Genomic DNA, 24,137 nt, shown 5'->3' on the forward strand with positions numbered 1-24,137 from the left:
TACATGTGCAGAAGTTATACTTCTATACTGAAGAACACTTTTTCAGTATTTCGTTAGATGTTGCTCTAGTTTTTCTACCATTGTGATTTGATGTGTTTATTTTTGAAAAAGAACTTATAATCAGTGTTCCTTAATAAAAATATGCAGCTAATAATTTGAATGAATGGGAGGGTGAGGAAGCTTTCTAAATAAAGTATGTCCTGTTTATGGAAGCAAGTGTTTGGTAGAGAGCTCTTTCCTTGCCCTCAGGTTGTCTGTTGCTTCTTCGGTTGTTGAATTCCTCTGCACTCGAGAGAACATTATTGGTCAAATCTAAACCCATTACTTTTCCATTGAAATTTCCATTATCTGTGAGCAATTCCATCTTGGGGAGGATTATAATATTTCTCATATTCTGTAGTGTTCTGCATGTGCTTCATTACTGTGCACCATACATGGGAAAATGTCATTTATTATTTCATACATCAAAATACTCTGTCTGCATTGATGAGCCTTCTTGTCTGACAAGTGCAGCTGCTGGCCTGCACTCACATATCTTTAGCTTTATTTGAATCTCATATCTGCCATCATTAGCTATTCATGCAAGCAGGAAAAGCAAAGGAAATAGTTCAAGGAATTCAGAGTGCTTGCTTTAACCAACTCCAGTGTTCTAAGAGAGTAGCAAGGATATTATGAACAACAAAGAGAGCACAAGCCCTGTCCCATGTGTACATTAATGAGATAACAAGAGATGCCTGTAGCTCTGCAAAGATAATTTTTTTAAAATTGCTTTTGCTGTTTAATTGCAGCTTTTGTGTTTTATAGATTTTATTTAAGCTATCAGTAGCTGTACATTAATAGTGCATTTAACACAGAATTGAATATTAATAAAAAGGGACAAGTGGACTAATTTCCATGTGTAAACCAGGCTCTGACAAGATGATGTTAACTGATAATAAGTTTTTAATAAAGGGTAATTGAGAATAAAGCTATAAGAATTGTTGAGATCTTTAAAAAATAACCAAACCGAAATTGTTTAGTTACCAGAAGCCTGTAAGTGCTGTCCAACAGACACAGAAGCTCAGGATTATCTAAAAACCAGGGACAGAATCAGCCTGCTCAGATGTTTTTGGAGGGTGGCTGCCCTTTTTCGTAGTCCCCTGGCCACGAGCAAGTGCTAGAGAGGACTGTGAGTGCTGACATCCCTCACTCACCTGGAAAGGCAGCATTATTCCTAATGAGGTTAATGTGGAGTGAGTTGCAATATAATTGAAGGACATTAGCATTTATTAGAAATTGAAAAGAAAGCGGAATTCCTTAAGGCCTGACATTACAGGCATTTGGAGAGGATGAAATGTTTCTCATTAACAACCTGTGTGCTTTTTGGCTGCACTGTAGGTTTTTCTGTATGAACACCTGGCCTCTGGCTCATATTTATTTGATCCAAACACCTGAAGCATATGAATAAGTGTTATTGGTTTTCCTAGTGACTGAAGAAGGCATGGCCAGAAACATAAGCATACCAGAATATATGAATGTAATACAAATGTAATAAGAATGTAATCTTATATACGTATAAGAATATAGTTGAGAACTGTATTCTTATAAAGAGAGTGTAAAATCAGAGGCACTGGCATTGCCTCCAGCACAACCTCAATCTGTGTAGTCTAATATTTTGTAGTTATTTCAAAATACAGGGTTTTTCTGGAAAATTGGAGCAGTGTTTAGCTAAAGTCGGAGCACTGTGAGATGATGAAACTCTGAAATGTACCTTGAGCTGTTTTCCTTCCAGTGCACATAATAAGCAGTGCATATAATAGAGTAGGAAAATGCACTGCAGACAAAGGTCACTCTCCACCATCCCAGTGAGACATTTGTACCCACTTGCTACCTTCTGTGTCCCATCCTGGGGAAGGAAGGAAGGAAGGAATACTCCAACATTGCTATTGGCATGCTGCTTCTTCAGAAGAAAATAATAATGGATGAATGTTTCCCACAAAATCTTGGATGGTTCCTTTTTTTTTTTTTTTTAATGTTTTGGATTTCTCACAGGAAAACACCCTCTTTTCCCCGTGATTGCAATTGCCACCAAATGTGGAAAGCCCCATTGCTGTTCTGCTTGGCAGTTGCATATGTGGCTTGCTAAACATGTGCTTGGGAACATTCATACTTAAAATATCTCAAACCCAGAGACTCCAAAGTTTCAGGAATTGGCAGGTTCTGTAGAAGGTCCCAAGGCATTGTAGTTTAAACTCTGGTGATAATGTTTCAGCACCACTGGTCATGCGCTTGAGGGAACACAGTCTGCAACGCAGGAAAGACTGACTTTATAAGAAACTTCATATGTATCTGATAGTTCAGTCCAGGTCAGGAAATAAATGGCCATTTTTTTCATCTGTCAGAGACTTAGCTCATGGTTAAGTGCTGCTGACAGTGCAGTGAACTCCTCTTGAGCTCAGGGAGTCTTGAGCATAGTTCATAGAGCTTATCCTGAGAACTGCGTCTTTGATCTTTGGCAAACTGACAATTACTGTTACTGCACTGAGCAAAACCACGTCCTTCAGCTCTTTGTAACAGTGAGAAAAATGTAGTGTTATTGCAGAGAGGAAGGTATTTGCACCTGTGTTATAAATTATTTACTCCTTTCTGCCAGCAAAGATTTAGGAATGCAGAAGGTAAATAAATGGCTTATTGAATTTTTAGTCTTTAGTGATCTCAAATCTTCTGAAAGTCTTTTTTTTTTTCTTGATACTGGGGGAAAAATAGTATGGGCTTTCATCTCTTTATTCTCCCTTTCAGTGCAGTGGTATTTTTGCTTAAAAAGTGAATCTGTGCTAATATTGTCTTTGTGAGATACAATGAACTTCTTAACAAATCTGCAGTAGCATTCAAATAAAGATTTCCTTACAAATGCAGCTTAACAACCAAAGAGAAAATGCTTGTATTCAATATTGTTTAAAAGATTTCAGTTTCAGTTCTCCTCCTTGGTACTTGAGTGAAGAACAGACTCCAAAATTTCAGCCATCTTCTAAAAAGATACTGAAACAAAACAAGTAAGATGAAAGAATTACATTCACTCCTAATTTCTCATAGAAAGGTTTATTTCTCTAAGTCTCCACATTGTACCTATTAACAGAAAAGATGACAAATGCATTCAAGGCATTTAAATTAGAATTTTATCCAGCCTTGTCATTTGCCCTGAAGGAAGTACATGGAAAAATTGTGTGTTTCTGATTCAAATGGAGTTTTCCTTGCATTTTCCAAAGTTCTCTAACAATCTACCTGCTGAAGAGAGGAGAAGATGGTTTATTGGTAGTAATGTTGGGACACAATTTTCAGGTTGCTGCAGTGTGCATCCCAGCCTATGCATTTTTTGGAGAGGTTGTTTTGGTTAGCTCCCTACCTAACCAAAACAGGGCTGCATTTTTTTTCCTGGTGGCAGCTAAAATCAGATTTAGATGCATTTTTCTTTGTGGCTGGGGAATCTATATGTGCACAAATTCACCTTGTATAAATATACCCCCAGACTGTGTGCTGCTGAAAGAACAGCTGGGATCAGAACAGATAAAATCTCAAACTGGTTTTGTGGTTTTTAAAAAATGTATCAGTGTGTTAGGTGAAAGTTTTTTTAATGAACTGACATTATTTAGCTGAATTATTTAGAGACTAGCAGTTGTCTGCAGTTTATGACTCACACTTTGGTTAATCCCATGAAGAGACTATGTCTCTTGGTGTCATTAATGAAAAGCAGTTGCATTCCTCCTTTCATATATCTCAAAGTGAAAACCCAGCAAGTCACAACATTCAAATTTAGAATTCCTTCTGTTCAGCACCCTCCTCCCTTAAAATACCTAAATTAGGGATGCAACATAGATTAAATGATGTTCTGTTTACACCAGCAGTTCTCTGACCTTAATTCTGTCATCCTACCCATAGATTTGGACATCTCGAAATGAATAACAGATTTTAAGCTTCATCTTTCACACGTGTCTGTTAACTAGTGTAGGAAGCCCTTTCTGCCTCTAAAATCAGCTTTGCTACTTTGTCCTCAGCATGGGGAAAAAGACTAAAAAAATTTTTGCCAAAAGAAAAGGGATGACTCACAAAGATTTATTTTCATGGCCAACAGAAAGTATTTAAACCTGATTAGACATATGAAAGAATTTATCATGGATTTATGTTTCACTGTGCTATGTGAGCTAAATGTGTAACTACATCTTCAGTAAAACTCTCTTGCTGTGACAGAAACAGTCTGGAAACAAGTGTGACTCGCTAACCAATTATGCCAGTGCCCTACCCTTACGGAAGGGAAATGTTGGATCTGTTCAGAGCTCAAGTGAATGTCAAACCCGTGGGGTTTTGCTTGGTTGTTTTCCTGCACAGAGATGCAGACCACATTGGCTTTAGTGTTGGTCGTACATTAGACTGAATTTGACACCTTGTAAGAGAAATTTGTCAGGAAAGATTTCGCAACTTTGACCTGAGAAATTCCCATACACATGTAATCCTAATACTTTATAGAAGAGTGTCTAGGAAGATTATTAGAACCATACTTTTTGATAGACAGAGAAACCTTTGTAAAATTGATGTGTAATACTACAGAGGACTATCAGTAAAAAGCAGAATGAAATAGCAAATCCTTTCCTTGGAGTACAGTAGAGGTGAAAATCATGTTTCAGAAACTGCTCTGCTGTCTCGACAGGTAAAGAAGAATCTCCTCTGCAAACCCATCACTTTCCAGTTCTGAAGCTAATCTCTCACACAGTCACCACAATGACTTTGCAGGACTTGAAGCTTCTGGCCACAGCTGTAAATTGAAAACCTCTGGGGACAGATGCTAGAACATGATCTCAGTCATTTTATACAGTGAAATTATTAAATGTTTCCGGATGCAGTTTTGGCAGATTAAGTGTGCTCTCAAGTGATTCCAGGGCACTTTGGGAGTTGGCATGACCAGGATACTGTGCCCATGGGGCAGCATCTGCTGTCCATTTTGGCAGATTAAGGGACACAGGCACAGAAAGTCAACTTGGCTTTGCTGTTCAGATGCTGAGGGTGAATTTAGCCTGCTAATGGAGGTGTCCTAAATGCACCAGTGACAAAAATTGTGATTCTAACTGGAATTTTTTCTTAATGTTTCTTGTATTTTCACTATAATAAGTTTGTCAATGTTACTTTTTTACCACATAGATACTCTTTAACATTGAGGGAAAACCATTCTTGAAGGCATTCTGTATCAGTCAAAAAGGAAAATATTAATTCTTCTGCAATCAGCAGAGATTTCTAAAGTGCTAAGATGAACACTGGTAGAGATGTATATTACCCAGTAGCATGTTTTATGCATATTAGATATCAAGCTTGAAACTGCCCTTTTCCCGTCTATTCTTTGGAGTTAATTGTATGTTAAAAAGTAAACATAGACAAATATAGGGGTGTTGCTCTGTGTGAACCAGCAATTCGGGAGATGTTTCCATGGCCCAAAGCTGGAGTGAGTTGTGCTGTTTTGTTGCCTGCAGTGCAGGGTGTGTGCCTCTTTCACTTGCTCTGGGAAATCCAAACACAGCTAAGCTGATAAAATAGGTCATAAATTTGCACATTTATAATTATTTTGACTTCAAGGAGAACACATACACAGCAGAGCAAAAGAGCAACTGTGTAAATTGAGTTTTGACTTCAGCATTCCTTCCAAAGGATCCCTGTCCATGTCAGCACATAAGACAACAGGGTTTTCCCGGATGTGGTTGTGTGGCTGTGGGACCAAGTGTCTCCTTGCCTGTTATTAAATATTGCTGCAAGAGGGTTTCTTTATTAATCTCTTGCTCTGTACTGAACTGTTAAGGCCTGTTCATAATAGTGCTGAAAACCTGTACCCTGTCCAGCACTGAGCCTCCAGTAGCTTGCTGTCTCTGACCACCTCCTCAAAATTGAATTTTTAGCTCTGTACAGACTGAAACTCCGTAATGGTTTTGAGCCCAAACCCCACAGTTACTTCACAATAGCTGATTTTCAAGATCTAGGTGTCCTATCATCATGACTGCACCATGAATCTGCTGCATGGTCCAACTCAGTGGTCAAGCCTCATATTGTATGATCTACTTTCCTTTCTATTTCCTAAATATTGCATTAGAAAAGTCGTGTGTTATAACCAAGCAAGGAGAGAAGAAAGGAGTGGGGAAATAGAGGGTTTCTATTCTAGCAACAAGAGTAGGGAAAAACTTGCATTACAAAAGGTTAAAACAGGAGGAGGGAGTTTAGTGTGACAATTTGATAAAACAGATTTGATAAACAGTCTGGGGTTTTTGTGTATGTTTAAATAGCAGCTTCCTAAATCACTGACTGAATTTCTCAGTATTCTTGGATCTAAGACTGCTTATCAGTTTCAGCAATTCTCGTTGTTTTGAGCTGAGATTATAGGATCATGTAAGCAGCAAAAATTGATTTCTAGCATCTTCTACTTTATTTAGTGCCATGTGGATTTGAGGGAAAAAATTTAAGTTATTAAATGCGTATCAGAAAAAGAATAATTTTAAAGATCATTGATACAAAAGATGTCTCTGCTGATTCCCCTCCCTTAGCTTCCATTTTGAAACAATGCAGAACCATTTTTTGTTCTTAAAAATTGTTGGAGGTTTATTGCATCAACTTCATATTTCAAAATAAAATTTTGTTTCCCGATGTTCCTTTATATGTTTTATCTGAGTTCTGCTCTGATACTGAAATCCTTCAGGACTAGGCTGATACCTGTTTATTTCCTTCTGCATGATGTTTTATTCTTCTAGATGTGCTAGTGCAGCAGCTTGGTAATGGCTAGGAGATGTTCACAAGGATCCCACATTTTCTCTTTGAAAAAGTTAAGGCTGCCTTCTTGAACTGTAGTGCTGTACATTGATACAGGTGATTATTCTCTGAAGTGTTTCAGTCAATCCCAGTAACATGTATCATGTAGAAATTAGGATGCTTTCGTTCCAAAAACTTCTTAAGAGAAGCTGCTTCTTGAAAGCTGCTTATGAACTTGACTGTCTTGAAATAAAAGGAATAGGTAAGTTATCAAAATTGTGTAAGACTGAGAACTGTTAGCCATCCTTTCTATTTGAAGAAATGTCTCTACTATTACCAGATGGCACTCTAGAGAAGCAACTTACTTTTGCTATTTTCTGTGTCAGCACCGAAGTTTAAGAAGAAAAACACATCAGGACCAGAAAAACCTTGCTTGAATCTGTCTACAAAAAAAAAAAGGGAAATTCCCATAAAGTACAAGTGCAGTAGGACATGAATTCAAACGGTAGTCACCACTAGCACGTGGGACACCTGTTAATAGAAAGCTGCCTGTTTATTCCACCTGAAGAAATCGTGTAGAAGAGTTCAACGTTTCCAGTGTTGCTAATAACTGTAGCTGGAAAAGTTCTAAAAAAGAAGCATACATCCCAAAATGTGAAAATCATCTCCTCCAAAAACGTTGCTCAGGGACATCAGTGTGACTGACAATCGAAAGCCAGAATGTGCCCTCATGTGTGTGCTTGACTCTCTTAAGGACTTGAGAGGCTTTTTCCTCACACCATTTTCATCATCTCTGCTTCACTACTTTGAGGTCCAAATAATTTATCAGCTGAATTTGAAAAGAACAAAAAATACCTGCTGTTTTGCCTTTGCCTCATTTGATAAGCATGTAGCAACTCCTAACAGGAGTTTAGGATGATAAAACATCAAATGAGATAGAAGGCAGGCTGAAATGGTTATATTGTCATTAACTTACAGAACCCTTGGCTGCTACAATGTGTTTGTGCTGTGCCGGAGGTCTCAAATGAACAATTTGAGAGTAAATGAATAAAAATTGTATGATAGGTTAGTGGGGTGTTCATGACTCCAGATGTTGCGAACTTAGGTGGTTTCACTACTTCTGTTTAAATTATTTGTAAAATAGAAACTTGCTGGTTATTTTTCAAGTTTTCTTCCTTCCTTTTGCTGTTAAAGTTCAATTTGTGATGGAGATAACGTCTGAAACTATGGCTGTACCTTCACACCTGAGCATGTAGCACCCTTAGCGCTCTGTTCTGGTTGTGCTGTCAGTCAGAAGCCACATGAATCCAGCTGACAGGGCACTAGTGGGATTTCTGCTGTTTGCAGTGAAACTCCTCCAGGGTGGGGTGAGCCAGGGGAAGCAATGTTATGGTGCTGACAGCTGGGTGTAGGTCTTTGCTTTGTTCAATAGTCACTGCAGAGGACACTTTGGGGTGTGTTGGAAGGCACTGTCACTGCACTGCACTGAGAAATGTTGGCACACGCTATAGCAAGGCATCTGATCCTGATCAAATATTCCTCCTCAATTAAAAGCATGCGTAGCTATTCTGCTCAGCTTGTTCTTAGGAAGCTAATAATGGACTTGGATCCTCTTGCTCTATTTTGGGGACATCTTATTGAATCATGCATTGAATGATGTGACTAATTTGTGGAACAGAGTGCCTGTGCATCAGCTGTTCACGGTTGCTTTCCTGGGGGGAAGATAAACTTTTTATGTTAAAAGACACCGATCATTCTTTTCAGCATATCAAAGAACAAATGTACTGTAGGCTTTTCTGTTGAAAAAAAAAAAAAAAAAAAGAGAACAAATGGCTTTTATCTGTATTTCCATCATTACTCCCGCATAAATCTCACTGAAGCTAATGTGACTTGTAGCAGTGCAGATGAAAGCCAGACACTGTTGAGATGTGGAGTCCAACAGAGCAAGGCACACCACAGAAGCAGGAGGGTTCATCCCTGTAGAAACAACCTGCAAGTGTGTGACTCAGCCTGCTTGGAATGAACCATTGGTGTGCAAAGCCAGGGCTCTCCAGATTGGTGTAAACAATCAATCTGATTAATGCAGTGGCTGTGCACCCTACTGAATGCTCAACTTCACTGCTGCCCAGATGGATTTCTCCAGAAGAAAAAAGTTTGGTGTGTGCATAGGAGCACACGTGATGTCTGTGATGGAAGGGATGCAGGGCAAACAAAAATCACCCGGACTCTGTGACTGGGAAGGAAGAGATGGGACTGGGAGGGTTGAGCTGGACTTCTCATGAGTTGTGGGCATAAGGGGAGTAAGCTGAAACCTGCAGGCTCACCTTGAGGAGTTGGAAGGGAGTAAGGGGACAGGGTCAAAGGGACAAACCTGTGGGATGCTGTGGAGATTAAAAAAAGAAAAGGAAAACCAGCAAGCAGCAGGTTCTTAAAAAAGTATATAGAAATACATAATGGAGGACAACATTAACTGGGAACAATAAAGTTAGTCCTCCCAGCTGATCACAAATAGTAATGTCACTGTGAGCAGAAGAGGAAGGCAGTTCTGTAGGTGGGCCCTAGGACAGAGGCATAGCTGGAGCAGTCTGATAGAGAAACACAGAATTACTTATTTCAGTGCTGACAAGGCCAATAAACCATGCAATCAGCTTAATTTCTTGATAGTTTCTGAGATAATGTCTACAGCAAAGTCTCAGTTCTGCCCAAGTTCCATCCATGGACACTTGAGATCTGTAGAACAAAAGCAGCAAACACCCTGCCACCAGCAATTACTTTGACCTAGATGAAAATAGCAGGGGTTTTATTTTTTTATCTCTTATTTTGCTATTCGAAATAGTATGTATTGATCCCTTTATTAGTGTAACATACAGACTGAAGTTCAAAGCAAAGACTAAGACTAAGAACTTATTATGGAAGGCTTGTTCAAAAGAGAAATTGGGCAAGGAAAGGTTTTGATCAACCCCCCCTTGCCTAGGGTTCCACCTGCAAACGCAGCTCTTGCACCTCTCTTGCTATCCAAGCTTAGGAAATGTAGCACTGCCCTTTAACACACGAGTCAGAAGGCAGGCTTTCTGTAAGGTGATGTGGCTGCTGCTGTTTTCAGAGTATCCTCTTCATCTTACCTGCAGCTGTGGGACAGTAAAGATAATGTCTGCCAGCTTTTTCTCTCTTGAAAGCAAGAGCATACTTGTGACCTGTCCTTCTGAAAGGGCACTGCATTGTCATCTGATATATTTGGATATTCTCAAGTCCACATTAAAAAATGGCAAGTTATCTTTTCATCACAGGATATTCATAGTAAATAGAAAAAAAAAAAAAATCTTGCCAGTCCTTGCTGCCCAAAGGAAGTCTATAAACAGGACTCCTGAGTGTATGCAAGTAAGCTTCAGAGGAATTGAAGAAGTGTGGTTGCAGTGTGAGTAATTGTACTTACAGAGAATCTGTCAAGAATACAAAAGGCAAGCCTGGCAGTGGAAGTGTCCCTGTTGCTCTGGTAGGACAAGGACCACACAATCCAGCGTGATTCAGTAGAACTTCCTTCTAAGTAGATTAGCTCCTCCCTGTGTTGACTGATAAAGATACAAGGTGATTTACTTACAGGAATGCAGGTGCGAGCCTTTGAATAAAAAGAACTGCTATGGACTTGGAGTCACCAGCAGTGATGAATTTTTGAAGTCAGTTTACCATCATTTAATACTATTTTAGAATAGCTGTTAGTGTGTGGCCTTTTCATTTCTGCCAATAAACTTCCTAATAGATACTGAAGCAGGACTGAAAAGCCTGTGAGCACCATGGAGACATCATTTGTTCAGTGTTGCATTATGACGTACTCATGATCTTTTTTTCTTTGCTTCCTTAACTTTTTTTTTCAACCTCCTTATTTCATTTCTGTTCAGTGTGTGTGTTGATTTTAGTGATGGTGTAGTTCATTGTGGAAGTGATTTAATGTTCACTTGTGAATACTACTCCAAGGCACCTAGTAGCATTAGTATGCTAGTAGCCGCCCAGTGATGGTGCTTCCTCTGTCAGCTGTAGAACACAAAAGTTATACTGGAAGTACTTAGATAAATCTATTTCCTCAAAATGGCTCTGTACTTTCATTTTGTCAAAATGCCTGCGTGTTGGCTTTCTTTGCTGCTGAAATGCTGTTCTATCTGTTCCTAACTTCCCTGTTTAACAGCAGACAGACCCAGGGAGCACTGACTGACTCGGATGATCCCGAAACAGGCTGTCTAACTGATAACAAGCCAACTGCTCGACACTTCTATCCTGTCGCCTTGCTGCTTGTCAGCTCACACCTGCTGGTTGTGTGGCTTATTTTAAGTCTTGCTTTGCTATTAGCCAAATATCAATAAACTTTACTTGTGTTCCTTTCTTTTCTACAAACAGCAACGAACTAACTCTAGAAAAAAGAATCATGTTGTAATATTTCTACAGTCTCAGACCCCAAGGATTCATCTTTAAGATTCCCATGTCTGAAATGTACTGTGTTTTCATTCTTTTTTTCTGAACTCCGAGAAGTATACTATGCATTGAGTGAATTGATTTGCTCTTTCTGTTCATGGTAAAGCTTTCCCACTGTAATTAGCGCAAAGAAAGCCCACTTACAATGCTGTCACTGTATAGAAGTTGTGGAATCCTGAATGCTTGAATCCCTCTTTCCAGAGTAATTAGTCTGACCAAAAAAAAAAAAATAAAATAAAAATTTGCACAACACAAACTAACCCCTAGACAAATATGGCAGGGCAATGGTTTGTGAGACTTACCTTCCGTTGTGTTTTTTCATTGTAACTAGCTGACGGGATTGTTTTCGTTTAATAAATTATTATTACTTTGCTACAACTAACCCTTTTCTGTAGAGTAAATAGAATATACTAAGTTCTGTTTTGTAATGAAATTAGCCTGTTTGTAATTGTTGCTTTAGTTGCTTTTGCTTTCAGTACACTTTTATATTCTTTTTAACAAAGTCCTGTTTATGTCTTGATGCACCACTTTGGCACTTGTGACTTTTGTACTGTATGTGAACGAACATCCTTCCTTTATAAAGCAGAGAGGTGGATTGGGCTGTTTGAAAAGCCATTCTCTCTTTTTTTCATTGCAAAGCTGAACATACAGCAAATGAAGCAGAGATGAAACTTTCCTTCACGAATCTCTAGGGCCAGACTTAATAAAATTCCTTATTCCTAGAATGCGCATTTTAGGGCAATGTATACTCACACATATATAGCAAATCACTTGAAAAAGAAAGGTATGAAAAGGTTTAAAAGGCAAATATATTTCTGGAATTAGAACAAAATGTATCATTAAAGTTATTAAATTTTTTTACTGAACTTTAAACCTCAAGGGCAGATATATTAGGGGGATGGAAAATCTTATCACCTATTTCTGAGGGCAATAAGTGTACTGGGCCTGGCCTTGGATTTAATTCTGTAAGATGTATCATCACTCATGGAAAACAAAAATGTAGAGTTGAATCCTTGTTATTTTTACTTCAACTGTTGCTGAAACTCTGCAATGAACAAATAAAGCATATTTATTTATTCTATGTTTCATGAAGTTGTACTTTTTCCCCCTTTCACTAGAGAAGGATGCCGCATAGAGAATGTTCTGAAGAATGTCAAATGCAGAAAGTATGCATTCAACATGATGCAGCTGATGGCTTTCCCAAAGTACTACAGACCTCCAGAGGGGACATATGGAAAAGCTGACACCTAAGTTTAACAAAAGTGTAATCAGGAGCATGTATCATGCTAATTAGTGAATATAACAACTGCTGTTTATGACATATGAATTGGGAATGTATGACCAGTGGAGGTGTTATTTTTAGCAGGTTTTATCACTTTACACTGAAATGAATCTGATTAGTCATTATGAAATAAAACCATGAAAAAGCAATGGACTGGATATTCTGAAAATCAAATATACTCAACTTATCTTTGTGAAATTGAAGCTTAGTATGACTCATAAGCCAGCTGGAATTAGTTTCTGGGGTCATTTGATTGAAGATTAAAAAGGGAAATGGCATTTGCTGTAGGAACAGAGATTAGTAATCTGGAAGGTGGCATTCTGACTCCAAACCAAACCCTGAGATTTGATTTAAGGGGTGTCTTACTGCTGGAAAAGGTGTTTTCTGTAACCAGCAGAGCACTGAGGTCTTGATCACTAAGGATTAAACCCTTCACAGAAATGTTTATGAAAGATGCTAATGATAATACCTGGGCTAAATATAATTTTGGTAATTACAATTAGCTTCTTTACATAAGCGTGGTAACTTCATAATGTGTTTTTAGTAATTGCAGACTGTAATTTCAGTAATTCCATTTTGATTCCCTGCGGTTCATTTGGATGTATCACTCTTGGTTTTCTGCACCTCAGCCAAATACCACTTATTTCACTTTCACATAGATCACACTGAAATCAGGGCGATTAATTCCACAAGTCATGTGACTTGAATTTCACCTCCTCTTTAGTGTAAACCCTTAAAAGCAAATTTTCTTTAGTGCTAGGGAAAATAAGTTGTATATACAGGAGTTAATGTATCCTTAGACTCTGAAAACTTGTATGTTATTAGAAAGCCTAAAATAAATGTTATGAGTAAACTGCTGTACTAGGACTAGTTAGCCACAGCAGCTGATTTATATCAAATTTGTAATGCTGCAGGTAGACACTCTAGGATGAAGAGCTATCAGCTTTAAAAATGAATGTTAATGTTCTGCCAGCTGGTGTTAATCCTGAAATTTGTCTTGCAAAGAACATTTGTGTTTTCTAATTGTGTCTATTTACTTCTATTTACCTTCTTCTGCCTCCCAGAGAGGAATACAATTTAAAATTCCCAAGTATTCACTGGTTACTGACCTTTATGCAATGCCTTCTTTTTATATCTAGAGCAGAAGTATGAGAAATGTAACCTAATGAAACTACCCTGGGAATTTGAGCATCTGTAGGAAATTGTAATTGCCATGGATAAAGAAGTAAACGTTTGCTTACTCCTATGGAAGTCAAAGAAATCTCTATACACCGTGACTTTTAATTAGTTCTTTTTAATCCATTAATATTCATTACTGGGTATAAATCTGTAACTATAATAGAATTTAAGAGCCTGATTCTGCAAATTCTATTTGGGTGATCCATGGAACTGATCTATCATTTGCCTAAAATTAAATCCATCTTGTGTATTTGCAAGATCAGGCTTTGGAGTTTGTAGGAAAACATCAGAAAGAGATTCTTGTTCTAATACTCATTGACTTCAGTGGAGCCAGAAATTCACCTATACAATACATTAGCTAATTGGAACTATTTTTTCCAAGAAAAGTAGATAATGTAAGTAGTGTTTTGGTGCATTAGTTTTTTATTTCTATTATATAATATGCTGTCATTAATTGCTTCCTTTTTCTTGGAATGTATTCAGTATATGTCAGAAGAGTTGACAATGCATCACAGATAAGCTCAGACTCATGAGAACATAATGCCTTGATTTCTTCTTGTCATGTACCAGTAGAAGGGGACAATACTCATTGGGTGGCTGGATATGTGCATAAATTAGTGTTTGTCTATTAATATAATGTAGCTGATCTGTGTGAAACTTTCTTCTGAATTTATGGAACATAATCTTTCCTAGAAAAGTAATTTTTCTTGTGTCAGGCTGCTGCACTAACCCTCACTATATACATGTTTATTATTAGCTTAAAGAACCCCTACATATGCAGTTTAGAGATAGTGATAAATTCCTTATGGGTCTCTGAAATAACCTCCAGGCATGCAGTAGAGAATGCCAACCATTGCACAGTAATTCTGAAACTGTCTGTAAAAATCTCAGTGGAGATGGTGCTCTTTGCTGGGTGCTATAGGTACCTAGACTTCTTTATCTGAGTCCCATTGGCATTCTGTCACATTAAAATATGAAATTATTCTAGATTTTCTTGCCAGGAAAATAGTATTTCAAGATTGTGCCTCAGCATTTTAGCCCTGCCCAGGCTCTAAATTGCTGTTATCACTACCATGTTATTTTTGCGTTGAAATTGTTTTTCACGCTGAAGCCATGGATTTGATGAGGAGAAAGAAAAAATGGCACTGGATTGCTATCCTTTTTGTTTTAGCAACCATTCACAGTATGTTCTTGTGAAATTAAATAAATCCCTTATTTGCTAAAGATAATTAGACAAAACCACAAATACATCAGTCAGCTGCCGTGAAGCCTCGTGCTTGGGCCATTACAGAAGAGTTGCCTGAGCTCTGTGCTAAATAGTGCTGAAATTTTTCTCACTGATATTTGGATTGGAACATCTTGTTGTAGGTCTGGAGAGCTTTGTAAAACCTGCACAAGCGCTCCAAGTGTCCTGGAAAAACCTTGTTGCTTCAGTAGCAAAACAGGCCCAAAGATTTTGTTGTTTGGTCAGTGCCTGCTGGGGCTACTGTGGTCCCTGTGGGCAAAGGCTGTGCCGTCAGCTGGCCATGGATTCAAAATTTTGGGGTTTTCTGGTTTGCCTTTTATGGAGAAACAAAGAGGGGCTTGCTGCAGGTTGATGGTTGTGCTACATGGAGTACATTTACTCTTTGTAGCAGCTGCTCCCAGCCCTGTGGGTTGTTTGAGTGTCTGACAGAGGAGTTAAATCATCCCTGGGGTCTTGCACATTATCTTCTAGCTCACTGTGCATTTCAGTGCACTACTTAATTTTTATGAGCAAACTACATTTTTTGTCTTGCAGAGGGATAACATAAGCAGAGTGATTTTGATGGTGGCTCCACAAAAACTGTTCCATAACTGCTGTCTTAAAACTTTTGTAAGGTATAAAATAATCTGCTTTTAGAGGAGGGCAGTTCTTAAGGGCTAGAAGATGAAAATTCAAAAATACATCTGGCATCTAAAGCCAAATCTTGTCTTAGAGATGATATTATTTGTAGAAATCTAATCAGGATCTGTCTCGAGGAATCCTGAAATAAGGGCTTCTAGCTTTCAATATTTGTACAATGCATCACACACTTCCATGGGGGTTTTGTACCACAGAGTAGTGACTAAATAGAGAGCTAGCCTAAAATAACTAAAAACATAAGGAAAGGAATGTTAAAGTATTTTTCCCCAGAAATGATTGTAATATTGTTATAATACATGTCTATGAGTGACATTATATTATCTATTGTTTATAATACATGTTCATGACTGACATTAAGCAGGCAGGGTATTTTTTTTGAGGTCTTCTGAGGAATTTAAAATGCATTCTGATTAATGTTCATACTTTGGCTTTTATGGAGCAATTAGAAAGCAAAAATTTTTAATCATGTTGTGTGATTTTTGTCTATGTGAAGCTATGTATTTTGATGGAATCCTAGCAATGTCTGTGTTATAAAAAAAAATAATTTAGGAGGACAGCTGAAACAAAATATTAACTGGGAAGTAGCCTTAAGGAAGCCCTTTGCAATGCAATTTTAATTTTTTTCTGTCTGAATTTTGCCATTACGTAAGTGAAATGAGGAAATTAACAAACAATTTTGTGTCTAAATCAATCTCTCCTGATGAAAATTCACTTAGTTGCAGTGGAATAACTTGTAATGATATTCTAAATCTTCATTAGTAATTTTGGTATAAAGAAGTGCAACACTCCGTTCTGAAGCCTACTCTATAATATGCCTATTAAAAGTTTCAGGAAAAAATTATTTTTATTTCTAGATTAAACACAAGTTCCAAGAAATCCTTTGGTCCATTTAAAAAAAAGCATGAAATGCACTGAACATCCACCAGTGTAATAAAGAAAGGAATTGCATTGAAAACTATGCAGCAAAATTACTTGTGTGAGTTAATGTATGTAATCACTTAACAATCTTATACGTACATTGTGCCAGTTGGTTATGTTGTAAACTTGAAACTATTGATATTTATATTTATGCTCTTTTTTATTATAAAGAACTGTGCTGTATAGGTAGTGCCATGAGGCATGTTTGCATCTTGCTTTTCACTTCCTTGCAGCTTAAAAGCAGATGTTTACAGTGGAAATGCTTTAAAGTAATTTGCTGTTCTCGAAAACACAAACTTACCTTGTATATTGTGTGTTTACAAAAAAAAATCATACAAATGCTTTTTTAGAGAGAAAAAAATCACAGATTTCAGTCCTTAAAACACTGGGGTTTTCCCTTAGCCGTACAACACCTCAACTGTTGTGCTGCCAAGCATTTGGCTTGCACTCTGCAGGACTCAAACATTTATTTTCTCTTTCTTTCATAGCATCTGCTGAATAAGTAATATAACAGCCGTGACTATCAGCATGATACTCACGATCCAAGTTAAAAACTTACATTTGCTCAGATATGAGCAAATACTTCAGGATAAATGAACTGTAAGACACTTGTGAACCAGCGTCTCCCTATTCCAAAGAGCTGAAACATAAGGCACAGGATTTGTGTGCTGGCTGGGAAAAAAGGTTACAGTTGGAGTCTGTGCTAACAGAGTGCCCTGGCCATGCCAGGTTCAGAGCAGTGAGAATTCAACCACGCTGCAGTGGTGTTTGGTTACCCCTTCCTTGCATGCAAAATGCCTTGAAAGTTTTCAGCACTTCTGTTTATGAATGGCCTGACTTTAAAACTTCTAAAATCCCAAATTACTTTGGTACTTGTTTTCCTTTTGTGTAGCTGTTCCTTGTGATGTTCCTGTCTTACATTCTGGAGCACACAGGGCTGTGTATCAGTAACATTAACAGGACCTCAGTCCGCAGCATGTGTGTGTCCAGAGAAACAAAGCACAACTATAGGAATTCAATGCTTTTTATATTTCAGGGTTTATCAGTTTTGTTTCATTGCTGTCTGTAAGCCATGTCCATTGTACACTATGTGTATATTTTTATTTAAATAAATTTAATGTTTATTTTTTATGTTTCTGACTTTTCTGTTCGTTATTCATTTTTCATTGTCATTGCGGTGGCGTTGCCCAGAGGGAGGATTGTCCATGCTGATGAGAGTGTGTTCCCTCCTGAAGCAGTTGGGGGAAGCCCACTCACAGGTCTCATCACCTCTAGGAGCAAGGATTTAAGAAAAGTTCTGAAATAACATTTAAAAGCCGGCAATGGGCAAAAATTTATAGTTCATATTCTTCTTAGTCTTACCATAACTTTCATCTCAGAACCAGGTGGGTCATGCATTTTCTAGTTCAAAGCAAACAAAACATTCCAATGCCCATAAGGAGATCCCTTTCACATAACTGTTGATCTTTAATTCAGGTGGGATCAAGGCTTTTCGTAATGAAGACTTTTAAAAAGGTGATGTGTCATGCTTTGTCTGGTATCACATCTTCACCATCTCAGCAAATTATTTCCTTGGGAAATAATTATGGATTGCTTCTGTGCTGTTTTCTTGAGTTTCTGTTGAAATCCGGATTTATTATATGATCTCTCACCACAATGAAAGGTAAGTTCCCCATGGCTGGCTGAAATGTAGCAAACAGATCTTCTGTTCGGGTATATGATAAAATGTGGCTCATCTGTACTGTCAGTACTACGAGTAGAAGGTGGTTGCATAATTTAGTATCTCTGTTTATATGTTAGCATTTTTAGTTTTACTAAAATATATTTAGTGAGATTTTAACTACTTGCAGAGTTCTTGATAACCTTTAGAAAACACTGGGAATTGGTGCTTCTTTGGAAATAAATTAAAAAGCTGTTAGCATTCAGCTAACAGGAGCCTAGGAGTTTTGTCTCTTAGTAATAAAAGTGAAAGTATTTTTAAATTACTTTGTCTCACTTTGCATGTTTATGGATTTTATTTTCCTCGTAAACTGGGAGCCGCTTTCTTCTCACAACGATGTAAGACAGAAAAGGAGAAAGAACCTACAGCTGAAGTGAGATGATAGAATAAGATGATAGCAAAAATATGTTTTCACTGATTCCCTTTCCAGTGTTACTTCAGAGCATGCTTGAGTATGTGACATAATATTTCTGAACCACAGTCTGCAGGGTTCCACACTGGGCTGACCATTGCTGCCTGTAACAGAATGTGTTCACAAATGCTGCTTCTGCTAGGCAAGAGCTTGATTTTGAGGGAAAAATGGTTGTTCCACTTTGCACATTCTGCCAACAGCAAGGGAAGAGGACAGTGCTCAGCTGAGGAGGTAAGGAGTGTAACAATGCATCAAGGTTTAATGCTTTTTTTATGATAGATAAAAATTGTAGTCACATCCAAAGGTTACAAAGCATTTTAGATAAAGAAAAGATAAAGAGAATTTTAGAGGTTGATTGCAAGTCCTAATGTGAATATAAATTACTTGCTTCTAAGTACTTTTAATTAAGTTTAAATAGGTTAATTATTTACACTGTTCAACGGGAATATTTGATACACATCAAGGTAATTTTCAGCAGGAATTAAAAACAACTCCCAAACTCACAAAATAACATCATCTAGTATAAATGAATACTTTTAATGACTACCTTTACCTCCTCATGATACACCACCTCCATGCTTTGTTGAAAGAAAGAATTAATTAAAAAAAATTAAATCAGGGTTTTTGCTTTTTTAATATCAGTATGGGAAATAGAAGTGATCATTTCATGGGTGGGAAGTAGTAGGTGTTAGCAGGTTTTTTGTGTGTGAATCCAGTTAGTGTACTTAGGTATAAAATACTGAGTAAGAGTTCAAAAAACAAAAAAGTGGAGCACCCAGTTTATATTCACATATTCAATGGCCCGGTTAATGGACATCAGCAGGGGAGATGTGATCCCACACTTTTTAAAAATCAACAGGAAAGCAGTGCACACTATGCAATTCCCTTTTGCATTAAACTTATTAAGTCAAATCAATTTTTACAAGCACATAGGCTAGAGTTCTGGAACTTAATTCCTTTTGATCTTCCGCCTGCTAAATTCTGCTTCCCATTGTGCTACCATGCAGTTTATTTTTAACAGATAATTTTGTCGGAGGAAGGGGACCCAGACACCAATTGGTTCATCCAAGTCCAACTTATTGATCGAATACGGCGGGTTAAATATAGTTCTTAATAAGCTTCATACATATTGCAAAAGTTGAGCTCAGGATTGGTTAGTTACATATCAGCAACTACACCTACTTCTACATTCTTGTGCTTATTCTTCTGTTACATTCTGCAGATATTCAGGACTAATCTCACCTCCCTTTCCTCATGTTGCAGCAAGGCCATCCGGCATTCTTGCTTGTCAGCAGTCACTGAATCAGAGACTGCTGACCTCCCTTTCAAGCTTAACCAGCGGCATTATGTCAGTATGGCCTTTCTCAGCTAACCAACTCAATAAAATCCTCCACATTTCCCCCGTTTTCTTCTTAAGCAAGGAGATTAGTTTGCCAGGTTTTTGCTATCATACGGCTAACCATGTTTTGAATACAAGTAAAAATACAAGGCAAAATAAGCAAAAACATTAAGATCACACCGAGTAAGCCGATAGCATATGTCACAATGTTCCTTAGTCATGGTCCAAGCCCTAAGCCTTTAAGCCATTCGTCAATTCCTAAACCTTCTTCTTCTTTGAGATTGTGAAGTCCCTGTTGTAGTTCTTTTATCTTAGTATGAATGGACACCGAATGATCAGACAAATTCATACAACACATTCCCTCAAATTCTTCACATCCATGCCCTTGTGCTAAGAGCAAAAAATCTACAGCAGCTCTATTTTGTAAAACAGCATGGTTAACACTTTGCACATCTGCAGTCATCATGTCCAGAATTTGGGATGTCTGGTTCAGCTCATTTCTTGTCCAGCACCCTAATTGTTTTGCTAAATTCATAGCTTTATTGGCAGATCCTCCTGGTAAGATAGTTGAAACTACTACTTGTCTGAATGTACCCCAAAACTTTGGATCTCCAATCTGGCTGCAGTCCAAGTCATGTATACTACGCCTTTTCCTGTTTGATGTTTGACTGAGCTGCATTAGCAAGGACACATTAGGGTGAAACAAGGACAATTTTCCCAAATAACAGGGTCCACCCTGTGGTTTAGCTGGTACACCATTCCACACCCTGTCTCCACAAATTAGAAATATTCCTGTAGGTAATTTCATTGGTGCCGTGATGTTTGTGCCGTTACATTGACTGTAATGCTGTGGAGAGAATTCACTCAAATTCAGGGATGAATCCAAGGTGGCCCATGTGTCTTTAGGTTGATTTAAATTTTGAACATCCAAGGGTTTGAAACTAAACTATCCTCCAGCTGTAATGTTAGGCATACTGGCATTTGCACTTCCAAAAAGATCTAATTCTTCAGGAGGAGAATGCAAGGAGGTGTTAAGTGATTGGATTAGTAAGCATTGGCGATAGCCATCACTCTGACCTGCAGTATATCCTTGCTGTGCTGGCAATGTGATGTTAGACATGTTACGCATGCATAAAGTTCGATTACTTGTTAAACTGCAAAATTCTCCAGGAGACCACACTGGAAGTCCTACCAAGCATGTTCGAAATGGATTAGTAATTCCTCCAAGACTAAGACAAAGCGATGATTGGTTAATTTGTTTAGCAAGTGTTACCCATAGATTTTCTTTTGGCTAACTGAAACGTGTTATCCCTATCGCTTCACTTACTACAGCATTGAGCAGTATAAAAACAAACTTCATTCTTCTTTCTGCTTTCTCTGTTTTTCCTTTCTTCGTTGTCTTTTCCCTGGTTTGTTAGAATGTCTATTGTGAGGCTGAGTCAATTTCTGAATACACTGATCTAATTCCAAATCAGCATCTTTGCTTGCAGGTATAGCATCAGGTAGGTTTAAAAGCAAATCAGCTTTACAGCGAGCTGCTATGATGCGTGAGGATGTAGTAATTTCAAGCTCTCTAAGTACTTGCTGTAATTTCCATCTAATATATGCTATAACCACTTGTTCTGCACTCTCAAAAAGCTCCAATCCTGCCCTTCCGGGCAGGCCAGTACTTTGTTCAAGAGATCTAAACCAGAAAGAATATCGAATCCACTTCCCAAAACAAGGCTGACACCATAAAATTCCTACTGTCCTCTGTGAATACCAGTAAACCTTATTGCAATCAGCACAATGCAAAGCTACCCAAGCATAGCACTTATTATTATCCTTTTTGCAAACATAACAAGGAAGTGTATATAGGAAAGGATCAGTATTAAAGTTTGTCTGTGTGATCCAATCCAACCAGTTCAATGGTGGTGATTGCAAAGCCTCTTCAGCTTTCTTACTATATACAGCTACCAATTCAAGCTCCTTCTTTAATACAAAATGTATCTTATCTCATAATCGCTGTTCTTGTTCTTCAACACCTATAGCATGCCACGAAGCAGGGTCCCATGGAGCTACATCATCCCACAAGGCAGAGTCCCATAGATGTGAAATTGCCCTAATCATAGAAAGCTAATTAGCAATCACTAATAGCCTTATTTAGATGAGGTTGTTCCCCATCTTACCTTCTTTTTCTTATCTGCTTTCAGTTTTGCTGCTCCTAACTTTACTGGTACTGTTACTTGCAAACTTAATTTTTGCAACTTTTCAATGCAGCAGTCTAGTGCTCTTTCAGGATTCCCTCTGAAGGACCCTACAATCGAACGTTGTGTTAAAGGTACTAATTTTCTACACCTTACAGAGACTATACGTGACTTTACTTTGAACCTCAATTCTATTTACAACACATTGTACTTCCCATTGATAATAAGCAAGAATTTTTTGTTCAGGAGACTCATAAAGATTTAAAGCTACATATGCATTTAGCCCTGTTTGTCTCCTTAATTCATCTTGCCAGCTTTTACCCCACGTGTGCTCGTGCTTACAAATGTGGCACCACAAATCCCATAATAATGATTGTTCTATCCAAAAAGTATTATCACAACCCCCACAACGTAGAGCAATCCAGGCAGCACAATGTGGATCATAACAGTCAAGGCAATGTTCCTTTGCTGGATTTGTTAAACGAAAAGTTGATAATGAGTCAATAAAACCAATCGGCTCCTGGGCCGTCCGATAGTGACGTGTCAGTGCTTTGTCCAACACTTTCAAGTGTCCCTTCAACTGTAACAGTAGTGGTCGTAGGACTAGAAGCAGTTTCTTCCCCAGTAGCTCCTTGTCCTCCTCCGTGAGACAGTCCACCAGAGGCTGTATCAAAAACAGGTTTAGTCCACTTAGCAGGCACCCACAAAGGTCCTGTAGGTGAGGAAACACAAAGATATCCCCGACCCCAGTATAATACTTTTGCAGGTTTTTCCCATAATCCTGTAGTCGAGTTTTAATTTCCTGACCTGACCTCGGATGATGTTTAATTGCAGGAGGGATATCGTCTTCCCCAAAAATACATAAATGATTGATCACATACAGAACCTTAGCTAAGCATGATTGTGGGTCTGTTAAATCTTGATGCTTCTCAATATACTGCTTAAGGGTACCATTTGCTCTTTCCACTATTGCCTATCCAGTAGGAGAGTGTGGAATACCTGTCACATGCCTAACAGACCACTGATTCAAGAATTTCTGGACCCTAGCACACACATAAGCTCGACCATTATCTGTTTTGATGCTTCTTGGAACTCCCATAACAGCAAAACAACTTAACAGGTGCCTGATAACATGTGTAGCTTTTTCTCCTGCCTGAGCCGTAGCCCATATGTAATGACTATATGTATCTATAGTGACATGCACACACTTAACTTTACCAAATCTAGGTACCTGTGTAACATCCATTTGCCATTTTTCATTTATTTCCAAACCTCGAGGATTAACTCCCATGCCTAAACCTATTCCCTCATTATGATAACTACATATTGGACATGCTCTAACAATGGCTTTAGCTTCTGATAAACTCAGCTCAAAATGTTTTGCAAGCCCTCTTGCATTTTGATGATATCTGCTATGTGCTTCTCTGGCCAATGTATGCTTGTCAATAGGACAAGAGTTATCAATGGGTAAAGTAACCAATTTGTCTGCACGTTCATTCCCTTCTCCTAAACCTTCAGACCATTTATGACTCCCAATATGAATCACAGAATACACTGCATTTCTCTCTCGTAAAGCTTTCCTTAATTGTATCAATAACTCATACAATCGTTTATTATTCACTTCCTTAATTGCTGCTTCCTCTATTCGTCTGGCTACTCCGGCAACATACATAGAGTCTGTGACCACATTTAAAGGCTCCTGTAAGTTGGACACTGCCCATACTACTGCTAACAATTCCAAAGTTTATAAACTATCTGCAGGATCTGCTGTAAGAAGTTGATGCTTCCATTGTCCTTTTTCTTGCCAGGTGACAGCAGTACGCCTTGATTTCTTTCCTGCATCTGTAAAAGCTGTAATAGCTCCTGTATCCAATAATCCATAAAGGGTTATGCTTTGATGCCCATGGGTAATTTCCACTTTTTGTTTTGGTCTATTTTGTAAATCCACAGTTAAAAGTGTAACATCAGTAGAGCCAAAACCCTTCTCATTCCGTAT

The 24,137-nt window shown here is 38.1% G+C and overlaps 1 protein-coding gene across 1 annotated transcript in view; it reads left to right on the forward strand.

Moving 5' to 3' along the window:
• Nucleotides 1–12,471, forward strand: part of LOC128950029 (inositol polyphosphate 4-phosphatase type II-like) — a 118,098-nt gene extending 105,627 nt beyond the window's left edge. The window contains exon 19 of the mRNA XM_054294906.1: nucleotides 12,339–12,471. Coding sequence (XP_054150881.1) covers nucleotides 12,339–12,471 — 133 coding nt within the window. The remainder of the gene's footprint in view (nucleotides 1–12,338) is intronic.
• Nucleotides 12,472–24,137: the final 11,666 nt, after the last annotated feature.

This window comes from Melozone crissalis, unplaced genomic scaffold (genome assembly GCF_028551555.1).
Source record: "Melozone crissalis strain CALT ecotype California unplaced genomic scaffold, PUWL_Pcris_2 ptg000370l_1, whole genome shotgun sequence".
NCBI classification, from domain to species: Eukaryota; Metazoa; Chordata; class Aves; order Passeriformes; family Passerellidae; genus Melozone; species Melozone crissalis.